Source organism: Aptenodytes forsteri, unplaced genomic scaffold (genome assembly GCF_000699145.1).
Source record: "Aptenodytes forsteri isolate BGI_AS27 unplaced genomic scaffold, ASM69914v1 Scaffold93, whole genome shotgun sequence".
Taxonomy (NCBI): domain Eukaryota; kingdom Metazoa; phylum Chordata; class Aves; order Sphenisciformes; family Spheniscidae; genus Aptenodytes; species Aptenodytes forsteri.
The window spans coordinates 6,873,595-6,887,738 of record NW_008794665.1 but is presented as its reverse complement, the minus strand read 5'-3'; the positions used below and the strand labels follow the sequence as shown (position 1 = coordinate 6,887,738).

Below are 14,144 nucleotides of genomic sequence, written 5' to 3'. Positions count from 1 at the left end.
GAGGTGCTGGAGCGTGTCCAGAGAAGGGCAACGAGGCTGGTGAGGGGTCTGGAGCACAAGTCTTATGAGGAGCGGCTGAGGGAACTGGGGTTGTTTAGCCTGGAGAAAAGGAGGCTGAGGGGAGACCTTCTCGCTCTCTACAACTACCTGAAAGGAGGTTGTAGCAAGGTGGGTGTCGGTCTCTTCTCCCAAGTAACAAGCAATAGGACAAGAGGAAACGGCCTCAAGTTGCGCCAGGGGAGGTTTAGATTGGATGTAAGGAAAAATTTCTTTACTGAAAGAGTGGTGAAACATTGGAACAGGCTGCCCAGGGAAGTGGTGGAGTCCCCATCCCTGAAGGTCTTTAAAAGAAGTGTAGATGTGGCGCTTAGGGACATGGTTTAGTGGTGGACTTGGCAGAGCTACGTTAACGGTTGGACTCAACGATCTTTAAGGTCTTTTCCAACCTAAACGATTCTATGATTCTATGAAGGGAAGAGGCAGGAGCACTCATTCTGTTTACCATCAGGATACAAGTCTGGCATTCCAAAGTACCCTCTGGAGCTGCCTACCTCTCACCCCTGACTATATACAGAGCTTGAGTGCCTGTATCATTACAAGCCCTGGTATGGATCTGTTAGGTGTCTGTAGAAGTTTTGGGCAGGTGGCACTAACATGCCCCTCAGTATCCTTGTATTTCAGAACAACTGGTGCACATCACACTTTAATACAGTACTCAATCCAATCTATTCTGTCTTTCCACAGTGAGCTGATGGCCAGAAGTATTTTCTCCTTCTCAGCTGAATTCTTTAGTTACAAAAGAAATTCACTACTTTGACTTCACCAACATAATGATGTTTGGCCTCCGTTCTTTTGGTGGCTTGGAATTTGAGAGGTGTAGTAATTGGGTAGGAGACAATTTAGAGATACAATAATAAGGTTAAGCCTGAAAAAGAACTTTCCAACTCAGTCCTGTATGGGTTTATATGTTGCAGGGAGAAATTACCAGTTTATATAACCAACCAGGACAGCTCTCCGTAAATTACTTGTTGTGGCACTATTCTCCTACATTTGTGGTTTCATAGAAAATCACCTTCTGCGGTTGGTTGAACAAAATGGCATGTATACGCTCCTGCCACTGACAGCAATATCATTATTCTTCAAAGTGTACACACTAAGGGGGAGTTGGGATTGTCACAATTGGGGCCTGGTTCCCCGGGTGCTGTCAGTAAGACTGTGTGAAATACATGGAGCAGTTCTGTGATCAGACAGCATAAATCAGGTGCGCTGTAGCGATGTTCACAAAACCATTCAGTATGTTTGTACTCAGGTCCCACTGCTGCATACTGTGGATAAAACACACGTCCAGTGAACATGGGAAAAAGAACTTTGTTCCTTTAAGAGGGAATTGCTGTGTGTAGTAGAACTGGGTTCAACTGCGTATTTTTACGTTCACAGATACTACAGAAATTGGTGATAACTCCTTTGACAAATGTGTTGTTTCACCCATGACAGTCACAGACAGAATGCTGTACTTTAGTGCTTTAGGGGTTTACAGGTAATGAAACAAAATGATTTGTCACTTCACTGAAGCTGCATAAATTCAGTGGTAATTGCTAAAATACAGTTTACAATACAATCCTTAAACATTCAAAAAGTAGCAGAACAAGTCATTTTGCCATCATTTACAATTGTAAAGAAAAAGTCTCCACCTGTTCAGGAATATTTTCATTAAAAATGAAATCTACACAGTTTTCTCAATACCTGATCATGCATTGCACAGAATTAAATAATAAAAAAAAAATCCTCACCATGGCTGTAATACTGATCTAATTCAATCTTCAGTTATCTACAAGCAAAACTTCAAAGTACCCCAACAAGATTCCCATAAAACCAGTTTCAAGGCTGAAACAGAACACTGAAATGGGAATGATCTTCACTGAACAGATGGAACTTAAAGAAAAAAAACAACATTCTTTAAAACAGAAAAAACAATGATGTAGAGGAAGAGAGAGAAATAAGATTCATGTTTGGTTTTTTGTCAGGGTAAAGCACATAAAAGTTAGATTTGTGAAAAAAAATTGCAGTTTCAGAGACAGAGAACAGATAAAAGTTACAATCTTTCAAAAAAGTTTTTTGCATCCTTTTCCAATTTTCAGTCCACCTGGCAAGCAGCAGGGGACAAAGTGGGGTGCTACACTGGTAACTGAACACTGCCTTTTTGCTTTATTTTTTTCAAATACTGTGATGATAGCAAAAGAGCCAACAAATTTATTATAAAATAGATTGTTATCTCAGAATCTGTATTATTTTCTTTTCGTGCAGTGAGTATAGGAAATACTCCAAATTCTTCAAATGAAGCTTTTTAAAAACATTATGATTGTTTGCTACTACTGCTTTAATATACTTTCTAAGTGTTTCTTGCAAGCCAAGAATGCATAGTTATATCCTTAGAATACCCAGCCCCTTCTGTCTTTTCTGACTTGGAAGCTAGTTTACAGCTTCCATCAGAATGTAGTACCAGACAGAAGCGCGTTATACCCTTTTGTAAGTCAAAGAATACTAGAATCTTGCACGTAATGAAGAAATGGCTTTGCTTATTCCAGATATTTGAAGTGCTGGTATTTTGCTGTCCTTCCGACTAAGGAAATTCCCGCTATCTTAATGATACCTTCTTGCATTTCTTTTCCTTGGAATCATTGACACCTGACCAAGAAACTAAAATCTCAGGGATCAACTTACTTTGGCCATTAATTGCACAGAAATGACCCAACAGAAGGCAGCTGCTCTTACTCAGAATGGCAATAAAGTACAAACCTGAAACAGAACTGACTACCGAAAGGTAAAAATTGAGTCATGCACTGCTGTAGCTGTAACACGTTTCCCCACAATGGGAAGGCTGGTACCCCACGTAAGGGGTAAGCCAAACTGTGTTCTTGGCAAAGTCTTCAAATTATAAATATTATTCACTATTAAAAAAAAAAAAAAATCCCAGAAAACCTTCTGGGCTTTTTTCTAAAATTATGATGATGATCCTAATAATGAGGTGGGCCAAACAGGTTTGTATGTTCCTAAGCCTGCCTGTACCAAAGCTAGCCCAGCCTCTGCAATTTAGCCTTATTGTTTCCAGCTGTCATTAGATGTTTGCCCTTCTAAGAGAGTTATCACCAGTGATTACAAGCAGGACAAAGGGTGCACACTGAAAATCACTATTATGAATAGCCTGTGCTTTTAATGTAAGATAAACTGACAATAGCAGGACTTTGGTGAACTTTACAAAGACCTCATTCTTTTCAGAGAATGGTGGGAGAAAAAAAAAGGTGAAGCAACAAAAAAAAATCCGTAAAATGCAAACCCTCTATCTCATATTGATAATTCTGAAAGAAGAAAAGTTTCTATACCATAGTTCAGAACAGCAAGAGGTGAAACGTGAAGAAACTCAAATTTTTCAAGTGTTATGTGAGGACAGCAACTTAATGCTCTGTTCATAAATGTACTACTTCTTGCTTTATGTATCAAGGTAAATACACTACTGAGATAGTTTACACAACAGTTGCAGAAATTCATACCAATTATCCTACGTTCAGGTGGAAGCTGAACAGCTGTCTGATCTGCAAATCTGCAAAGGATCATGTGCTCCTAGAAGAAAAAAAAAAGTAAAGAAGTTTGGTCCAGTAGCATTTCCCTCTCCCAAATAAAGTAAGAAAAGTCTAATTAAATGCTTTAAAGTATCAAAAACACTATCATGTTGAAGACTGTATTTCTAGAAAAATTATCTGTGTGCAAATCCTAATTTTGATACTGCTTCGGCTTGTAAATACGTGTGTAAATCAAGTATTTGTAACCATGACCACATTTCTACTCATGAGTATTTGTTTCTTGCTAAATTTTCTCTAATTGTCTGCAGCAGTTGAATTGGATGCAAGGTATACAAGACAGCATTCTTCAAAGTCATACTGCAGACTAATTTTGCCTTCAATTACTGATGAGCAACACAGCCTTCTTTTAGCACAGTCATCATGGGGCAGCATCTCTGCGTCAATAAGCAGCCAAGACAAAATTTTTAAATAGGTGATTTGAACTACTGCACATTTCTCCCAAGCAGTGATTTTGAATCCCAGAAGAATCGAAGAATCGCCTTGTGGGTCAAACTTCCTCTGCTCTGCCAAATCCATTCAGGATCAACCCAAAAGATCCTGAAGGCAAAACTGACCCTGAAGGCAAAATATACCTGGCCGTGAATAGGAAAGTTTCCTACATGAAAATGAGCACAATTCACTTTCAAACTCTCCCTGTTCCACTTAAAGTTTCTGCAGAGGCTTCTACAACAGCTGCGTTGATTTCTTCCTGTCTTGTCACCCAGGGGTATGGTGCAGTGGAGGGTTAGCCCCACCACCTTACTCCCTGCTTAAATCACTACACAAGCAGGCAGAGCCCCATCCTTATTTGGCTCCAAAAAACACCGCCTATGCTAGCATAATGGCTTCTCAAAGACCAGCCAAGCTAAGGAAGGCAAGTTAGCCAGATGGTGAAAGAAAAAGCCTTGAAGGTGTAGCAATGAAATTAATGCTCTGATGACAGCTGTGTTCTTTGGGACAGCTGCAATATTAAGTACAGGACAGAGTAAATCAGAACCATTTTAGAACTGTTCAACATTCCCAAGTCTCCTATAATGTCATGGGGAGAAAACAGAAACGGACAACAACAAAAAGTGCTCTGCTAAGCAAAGCTTCCAGAGCTATAGTTCTGAAAAAAGGACGTGTCTTGCATCAAAAAGAAAACTTTTTTTTTTTAAATTCTTGTCTGATATAAAATGATGATTTTAAAGCTTTGGTTCCTGTAACAGACGGAGAGAGCAACTTCATCTAAGGATACTTCAGCTTCCTTCAGTATCCTGAAGTAAGGATACTTACTCCAGCTTTTTATTAGGGGGGCATAAACATCCAAAAGTCTTCATGTCACAAAAAACCTGAATGAAATCCCATCTTCATATTAACTCAAGATGATAACTCCCTCCACAGTACACTCCATCCAATTCATAAATTTAATAGACACCAGACCACAAAAAAGTTTGTCCACATATTATAAAATAAAATATTATCACTACTTGATACTCAAATGTTACTCATTTAAATACATTTACAGTATCTTGAGGCAGGGATATTTGTTCCCTAGTACAGCACATTGACATGAAGGTTTTCAGCTCGCTCACATGAAGGTTTTCAGCTCACAGCTCCATAAGAAATATGCAAACAAAATGAGAACACGTTATGCCTTGTCAGTTCAGTTCAAATACGGCTATTTTTGTAGTACAAAAGAGCTGAAAATGTTAAACCCAGATGTGACTACTGGAGAATGGAGAAGAAGGAGAGCCACAGGCAACGTGGCTGCTGTTAGGAGAGAAGAAGCAGTGATAGGCAGCTTGGGGAGAAAAAGAGGGATTCAGAGAGGGAGAAGATCCACATTAGCACAGAACCCCTCACCAGCCTTCAGCCATCCAACACAACCCGGCTCTTTTCAACATCAGGTTCTCAGCTCATCCAGCTAGACCAGAGCCAAGGTAAGCCTCACCACTTAACCTGAAAATCTGGACTGACCCTAATGCCTTGGCTTCCTACAGAGATGATCCAAAAAGTTAAACTATAGCCTAATTTATGACTACATCGTTTCCCCATGACACCGTCATTAAATTGTCACATCCCCTGTTGGCAGAAATAAGAAAAGCATTTCTAAAATAAAGAAGATAATTAGAAACTGCCCAAACTTTGTGTGTACATAAATAGTTAACTTGCTTACTAGAACACCCACGCCTCCAATTCCTATTAAGTTTTCAAAGCTGCATGTGCAAAGTTACTCAGTTTTACTTTCCAATTCTCCTATAGGGAGAGTGTCTTGACAGATAGTCTCAAAAGGTATCATGGTAGAAATCTACAGCTATCATAACATTATTCTTTGCAGCTATAAACTAATGAATTACAGCATAATGTTCTCATCAAAAAAGTTTTGGAATTGCCAGACTTCTGGATGTCTTTTTAGATCTCACTAAAATGAAAGATAAGAGAAATGAATTTAAAATGGGAACTGGAGGGGGGTGACACAGACAACGTCTGGCTAACACATGGCAGCCCTGGCTAACAGCCAATAACCTGTAACAATTTATTAATATGAAGTATAAAAATGCATATAGCTAGCTGTATAACAAAACTTATTTATAACTAGGATTATTTGAGGCACCAACCAGCCTAGACTGTTTGTAGAGACCCTTACATTATTAAGAGCAGCAATATTTTTTAGCATTATCCTTGGCCCCTGTGCCCTCTGCAACACAAATAATAAAATGCTTGAACTTCTAGAGTGTCGATAAATCCTGTGATTTAAACCTCCATGGATTAACAGATTAAGGAAAAAAATTCACTGAGCTTTAATGAGATTACACATACTATCCTAATCTAGGCATCCTTGACTTTAGAATTGTCACCATGTCCCTCTGCACTGTCAACAGGTCTACTTTTAATAATACGTTAGTAAATAAACTTTTTCTGAACTGAAACACGAGTTCTTTGTGATTATGTGTTAGAAACATATAAATGTGTTGAAAAGAATGTTAAATCAAGGGAAAAAATAAAGGCAGGTCCTAATACACTGTGTCGCTTTTATCATCTCAATCTATGAACATTTATTTCCATGTAAATTAGTAAAGTGTACATAAACCAGACTGTCATGAAGATAAGATTAGTGTATCACCAGATAACTGAACTTCCCTATATAAGATGGCTGGAAATTTTCTGAATTTTTTAAATGCCCTCTTATTTGAGGATTAAAAAGGATAATCTCCATTTTCCTGCTACATATAGCACCTTTGCTATGGTCACTGTCCCAAAAAACATTTGATATTAGAAATACCGTATCTCTCTCATATTTCTGCTACAAAGGATTATTCTGCATCTCCAAAATTCATTTTCTATATTGTAAACACCAAGACCCTTCTCTAGGATTTGGCACATAAACTAAGTAAAGTTTCTATATAACCTTGCTTCTCTCAAATGGAAACATTTTCTTTCCAAGCCACATTAAGTGCATCTAACTTTCAGATTTCTGGTTGCTCATCACTAGCTAGTTTAAACGCACTAGACAAAGCTTAACAGATCAGTACCAGTTGTCTGCTGCCCACCTCTCTGCTCTTGTCCTTTTTCACTCCCCTGTTATCTTCATGCTGTCAGATCTGCATGCCTCATTGATTCTTTCTCCCACTTTTCTCTCAGATTATCTCCACACAGACCCTGGCTCCCCAGGGTCAAAACACATTTGAATATTTTTGAAATAATTTTGAATAATGTTTTTAAAACAATACTGTATAAAATTCTTGCTGATGAGTATAAGCTCTTCATACTCACTACGTCCAATCTTCTAGACATAAATTAGAGGAAGAAATCTAATGTTTATCAGAAAACAGTATCTATAAAAGCAATAATTTTACCTAAAAAAATGATCAGACATTTCCACAGTATAAACAGTTGTATTTAAGACCAAAATAAATTGGTATCCTGTAATTGGCAACTGAAATATGTTGAAGTATCTTAGGAATGGCTCGCTTATACATTATGATAAAAAAAAGTTCTTTTGTGGAGAAACTATTTAATTTTACTGAAGAAAAAAAGCCTTAAAAAGTGGATGGTGGAGAGAAAGCAACACAATGACATCTGCACTACTAACGAGCATTCCACACAACACATGCTCCTCCTTGCAATTAAAAGTTAACCACATATTTCATTTGATAAGAAGACCCAGTGAAACACAGGAAACTGCACATAACCTTCTCCCCCCCCAACCCTTTTACATACCTTGTAGGACAAAATTTCTTTGAACTTATGACTGGAAAAAAAAAATAGACCAATTCATTCAACAACTAAAAAAGCAGAGGTGGAAAATAGAAGCAGTCATTACATACTTTAACACATTTTAAACAAAATAGCAATATCCATATCCTATAGAAAGGCATTCAAAAAAACCAGAAACCATTACAGTTCCAGTTCACTAGAAAAGGAAAAGCGTATTTGGTGTAGTCTTTTTTTTTTTCTATTGTATTATTCATAAAAATTCTCTCTTTAAATCATTATAAATGCTAACACAGATTTACTGGCGTTTCCACGTTGTCACAGAAATACTTTGTTACATGTACACAACCTCTAGACATGCATATATTTTGTTTGTATCACAAAAGTAAGGTGCCTCTACATTTGAGGATTTGAGTCTAGAACACAGGCAATAAGGGGATATGGGCAGGCTATCATGTTTTATGATCATATAAAATAAGGAAAAAAGAAAAAGCAAACCCTAAAATGTAGCTCAAGCTAGGGTTGATGTGTTATGAACCAAATCATTTTCTACATAGGCTTACAATGTTAGATTCAATATTTTAGCAAACACAAAACCGTCATTTACATTCTTGCAGCATCTACAGCAACAAAAGTTTTCTAACATAGTGAGCATTTCCAGTCTTCATGAACTAAAAACGTAACTGGTCAAAAGTTAAACAGTATCCAGTCAATTTTAAAACAAGTCAACAGAGAAAAGCTATATGCCCGCTAAGCTTAGAAGGCTTAAAATTTTATTGCCTCTTCCTTAAGAATACTTATTTGTTTTACTGTGTCACAAGAGAAAACAAAAAGGGACACACACAGAGATGAAAGAATCAAATTGACTAAGAAAACACTGTTAAATGTAAAGTTTATCAAACTGACAAATTATAAATATTTACTCTCCATGCACTTCTGTGACAGCACACTTCGATATTATAGAAAAATATTAAAAATATTTAACATGGATGCATAAGGTTTTTTAGATTTGTTGATTCCTTTTAAGACAGCATGTTTCAGTTTCTTATTTTAGCAAATATATACCTAAGACAATGTTGTAATTCCTAGCAGAATTAAATCTGATTCATCTTGGACATACAGAATGCAAAGCTCAGCTTTATGAAAAAAAACCACAACCCTCTTCCCCTATCTAGTTTTGCCTCAGAAAGCTGTTAGCCTCTTCTGCCACTTTATGCTTACCTTTTACATTTTATTTATATCAAAGGCATTAAAATTATTAAGCCTAAGATATATAAGTATCTCCAACATGGCAGATTAGAAGACGACAAAATATCTATGCAGTCCATTGAAAAAGTATTAAAAATTGAAATACAGGAGAGCTTGTCTACTTGGGAATAAATTAGAAGAGTTTCACAAGCAGTAAACTGGGGTATAAAGCCAACCCATTTCTTTAGGCTGATTGCTTACATCTTTCTCCAACATTAAAATGCCAATTGCCATTCTTACAGTAATTTTCATGAGTTTTCTATTAACTTTATGATTTCAAGGTAAAAGGTCTGCATATTACATAGATTCCCACATACTGTATCTACTATGTTGATGGTATAAAGTCTTCTGAGCTATGAATAGATAAATCCAGAAAAGAACAACCCAAGAATTACCAATCTGTCTCTCTTTCAGGATGGGTTTGCAAAGAGAAACAGGAGGAAACAGTTGCATTATAACTGTGAACCAATTTAGCCTAGACACTTGCAATGATCTTCAATTGATTAATTCCATACTCTTTTAGTATTTTCTTTCTCTGTTTAAGTTGGTATTTTAAAGCTTATCTTGTTAGCTTTAGTTTACCTTCGTGGATATTTAAACTTCACTGTGTTTTGAATGAAGCCATAACAACAAGGGGAGATGACAAAGGCTGCTCCTGCCTTGATGCAGTGTTCAATCACCATGTCTGTTGCCACACCACATGCATGCAGAGCCACCTACAGTGTTAAAAACAAAAAACAAAGAAACAAACAAATTCTTTATAGCAATATTCTACATACAGTTCTGTTGCAGTATTTTTTTGGTTGACTGAGTTACTTAAATATATGAGGAAGTTTTTGCAGTGAAAGCTGTTATGCCAAAGGCCTGGTCCTTAATTCCTCAGTTTTTCATTCCTCTCCTTCATATCTATGCTGAGGAAAATTTATGGCCTATTCCGTTAATGAGGGAACCATCAACCCTGAACAGGGGTCACTCACCAAAAGCACTCAAAAGGTAGGTACACTGCACTGTGATATCCAATCAATTAAAAACAAAGCTCCAGAAAAATATTAAAAGAAAAACTACTGTGGTGATTAGTCAAAAGTTTTTGTCAAGCAAAAAACTTAGAAATACGAAGAACTATTTCAAAACTGGATTTCAAATTAACAGTAAGAGAATTAACAGATATACCTGAAAGTCACATTTAAAGGACAACATTTAAGCACAAATTTTGATCATTTGATTGTAAAGTATCGAGGAAAAACTTTAGAAAACAAACGTTGGGGGGGAGCATCAAATACAACTTGCCCTCCTTTTCTTTTTTTTCCTCCTTATTCTTTTCTTTATTTTCTTAGCGATGGGCACTGAAACTAAAACTAGAATGCCATTCAATCACAACAGCTACCTGTGAGCGTTGACGTATGTTTGGGCAACGCACAGGTTGTACCCTGTCCTGGTTTCGGCAGGGATAGAGTTAATTTTCTTCCTAGTAGCTGGTACAGTGCTGTGTTTTGGATTTAGGATGAGAACAATGTTGATAACACACCGATGTTTTAGTTGTTGCTAGATAATGCTTACACTAGCGAAGGACTTTTCAGCTTCCCATGCTCTACTGACTGAGAAGGCTGGGGGTGCACAAGAAGCTGGGAGGGGGCACAGCCAGGACAGCTGACCCCAACTGGCCAAAGGGACATTCCATACCATGTGACGTCATGCTCAGCATATAAAGCTGGGGGAAGAAGAAGGAAGGGGGGACGTTTGGAGTGATGGCGTTTGTCTTCCCAAGTAACCGTTCTGTGTGATGGAGCCCTGCTTTCCTGGAGATGGCTGAGCACCTGCCTGCTGATGGGAAGTAGTGAATGAATTCCTTGTTTTGCTTTGCTTGTGTACGCAGCTTTTGCTTTACCTCTTAAACTGTCTTTATCTCAACCGACGAGTTTTCTTACTTTTGCCCTTCCGATTCTCTCCCCCATCCCACTGGGGGGGGAGTGAGCGAGCGGCTGGGGGGGGCTTAGTTGCCGGCTGAGGTTAAACCACAACATACCCAAATTCTTCATGCTCTACCACAGAAAGGCAAGTTATAGCTGTACTCAATATATTGCAAGGAAAGGCAAGCAGCTCTCTTCTATCAATACCTGGAATACCAACTGGGCCAGGCGAAATGGAGGCATTACTTTCTCTGCCTTCTTCCATGTACTCAATAGCTCAAAGAATAGGCCTGGTACGTACACATTGATCTATGTTTTCATTAAACTACGGACATTTTTGAGGCACATTTTTAATTTTGTGCAGCAGTGCAGATTTGTAAAACTGCATTGTTTTCTTTGCTTTTTGTTCACTGTAGATTTAGGAAAAAGGTTTAAAAATGCAAAGCTCAGATTTCAGGGGTCAAAGTTGTTTTTCAAGGTACAGCAATTGGAAGACAAAAACTTTGCTCTCAGATATCGATTAAAACAAAGACTTTGCAGACTGCTTGATGTAAGCTCAGCTGAGCAGACCATTATTCATCAACTGAACTATAACTGCATACAGATGGTAACAAATATTCTTATCTCAAGCAGAATATTAAAAAATTAATAAGAAAATAATTTCACAATGGAAGTTTTCTGCTTGTATGAATTTAACAAAAAAATAAAACTAGTTTAACAACAGAAATAGATTCTTAATATCACAGCTATTAGATTGTGATGGAATACAATTATAGTTACTTTCCCATCTACCCAAGCAGAAAACAAAGACCTCTGCTTTGCTTGCACGTTTGGAAAAGAGACCTTAAAACAGCACTGGATAAAACCAGTAGCTTTGCTGACCCTGTATGAACTTTTACAACAACCGATTTCTTCTTTGGGTTTCTCAGAATCAATTTAGTTAAGCAAAAAATCACAAATAAAGTTCAGACAAAGCTTTCTCATGATATCCTATAAATCAAACTCACTATCTGAAACAAAATAAAAAGTGAGGACTAATGCAGATAATGCATTTGGTTCACAAATCCATACATCTATAGACACAGGAAAATGAAGTGGTCCCTGAAGAGAGCAACACAGCTAATGCAATGCGAGACCACTGCCCTGTATTACTCCTCCAGCGCTGCAACTCCCCAGAACAGCCTAGCGCACACAGAAAAGTGAAGGGAAAAGAATGTTTCATGAAATCTCAGGTTCACTTTAGTAATCTTAAAAAGATAACTCAACACACTCAAAAATATACGCCCCTCAATCAAACCTTAAACTTTTCAACTTGTTCTCACAAATTAGCTGAGATACTATGAGTATTAAAAACAACTAAGATCTCAAAGACTCCTCTGGGTGTTGGCATGTAAATGAGCACTGCATGCAAATATTTGGAAAGCTTTCACTTTTAGTTGAAATCCTTGAGGGTGTTTGAAAAAAATAACCCGCCATTTATTATGGCAGTTGTACTACAACATGTAATATTACAATGTAATAGTAAGTTTGGCATTCCAGGTTGTTTCAGAACCTTGATCTTCATTACCCCAACAATTCATAAGGGCAGAAATTTTATGTGGAGCAAAAGGCAAGTGGTCGACACATTTTTCTTAACCTGCTTTTGAACTCCTGGCAGATAACAGATAAGAAAATAGCTAAGTAACGCAGTTTTGATGTCAAGTTAACTAAAATGCATATAAACATGTTTTAAATTAATACCAAAAGCAGAGAGATGAAGACTTCTGTCATGTTCATTTCCCTTTACCTCTTTAAATTTCAAGTACTATAACCAGTGAATTTCTTGTCATCATGTCCACCCTCACATTTACACTGTATTGTTTTACTGAAAATGGTGAAGTCATGCAATGAATGAATAGCTTTACAAGCCTCAGAAGATGGGTTCAGAAATGATGCATTGCCAAACTTTGTACATATCTATGTATTATGGTATTATATTGTCATTTTTGTGTCAGACCAGTGTTTATGACATAATCATAGAATCATAGAATCACTTAGGTTGGAAAAGACCTTTAAGATCGAGTCCAACTGTAAACCTAACACTGCCAAGTCCCACTAAACCATGTCCCTAAGTGCCACATCTACATGATACAAAGGCAGCTAAACTTTACATTATTTACCTTCAAACACACCAAACACTTGTGCTACTGGTTAGTAAACCAGCCAGCTCCTGCCTTAAATGTGGCTGCATAGGAAAGTTAATCCTGAGTTAATGAGCTAATTCGGAAGAGTGAATCATGGTGTGATGCAAACTAATTCTGAAGCTGAGATTGATGCCAGTCTCCCAAAAAGGAAAGCTCCAGGTTTGTCTGTTGAATAGACTAAAGAATCAAGTCAAAGAAACTAAAAGCACAGGCCTGGAAATGAAGAATTTCCAAGTGAATTTTTCTGACGTATACTTCAATATTTTCTTTGTCACTAAACGTTAAAAGAGATATAACACTTTTTTTTTTTTAAATAAAAACTCCATGGAGATACTTAACTTAGTATTAACCTTAAAAATAGACCCAAAAAAATGAAGACAGGAACTCCAATGATCACAAAATTGGAGACTCATTTTACTGAAAAACTATTACACATTTCACACACAGAATTCAATAAGTTATTCATGAGATCCTGATTTTTTTGAAATACATCTTCAGTTCATCCACTGAGATTTATATGACAATGTAGCATAGCTGCAGCCAAAACAGGCCCTTGGATGGATGATTTGAAGAACAGTCAGACTCGCACTGAAAGCTTGGGGCTTGCTGCAAAAGTTCATATTCTATTAACAGAAAATGAAACTGGAAGACAGGAATCTTTACAGAGTTACAAAAGACTATGCCTTACTCTTCAATAGGGCTGCAAAATTCTGGAGAGGACATTCATCTCATTTACTTTCAGGGTCTAACACGGATGCTTTGAATCAGTATTCAAATCACCTACTTTGCTCCTGCAGAAGTCAGATTCCTGCTTTGGTCTGCTCATTTACAGTTAACTGGGAGTCAGAATATCACCTGTTGACTGCAATAGGAGTGCTCAGCATGAGTCCTACAAAACTGAGATATCATTTTGCCTTTATAGATATAGAATCATAGAATCATTTAGGTTGGAAAAGACCTTTAAGATCATTGAGTCCAACCGTTAACCTAAC

At 37.3% G+C, this 14,144-nt stretch overlaps 1 protein-coding gene across 1 annotated transcript in view; it reads right to left on the bottom strand.

Annotated features, from left to right (window-relative positions):
* Positions 1-14,144, bottom strand: part of GSTCD (glutathione S-transferase C-terminal domain containing) — a 79,354-nt gene that overhangs the window by 2,700 nt on the left and 62,510 nt on the right. Inside the window, exons 9-11 of the mRNA XM_009273566.2 lie at positions 9,645-9,778; positions 7,821-7,851; positions 3,549-3,618 (exon numbers count right to left, since the gene is read on the bottom strand). Of these exons, the coding sequence (XP_009271841.1) occupies positions 3,549-3,618; positions 7,821-7,851; positions 9,645-9,778 (235 nt within the window). The remainder of the gene's footprint in view (positions 1-3,548; positions 3,619-7,820; positions 7,852-9,644; positions 9,779-14,144) is intronic.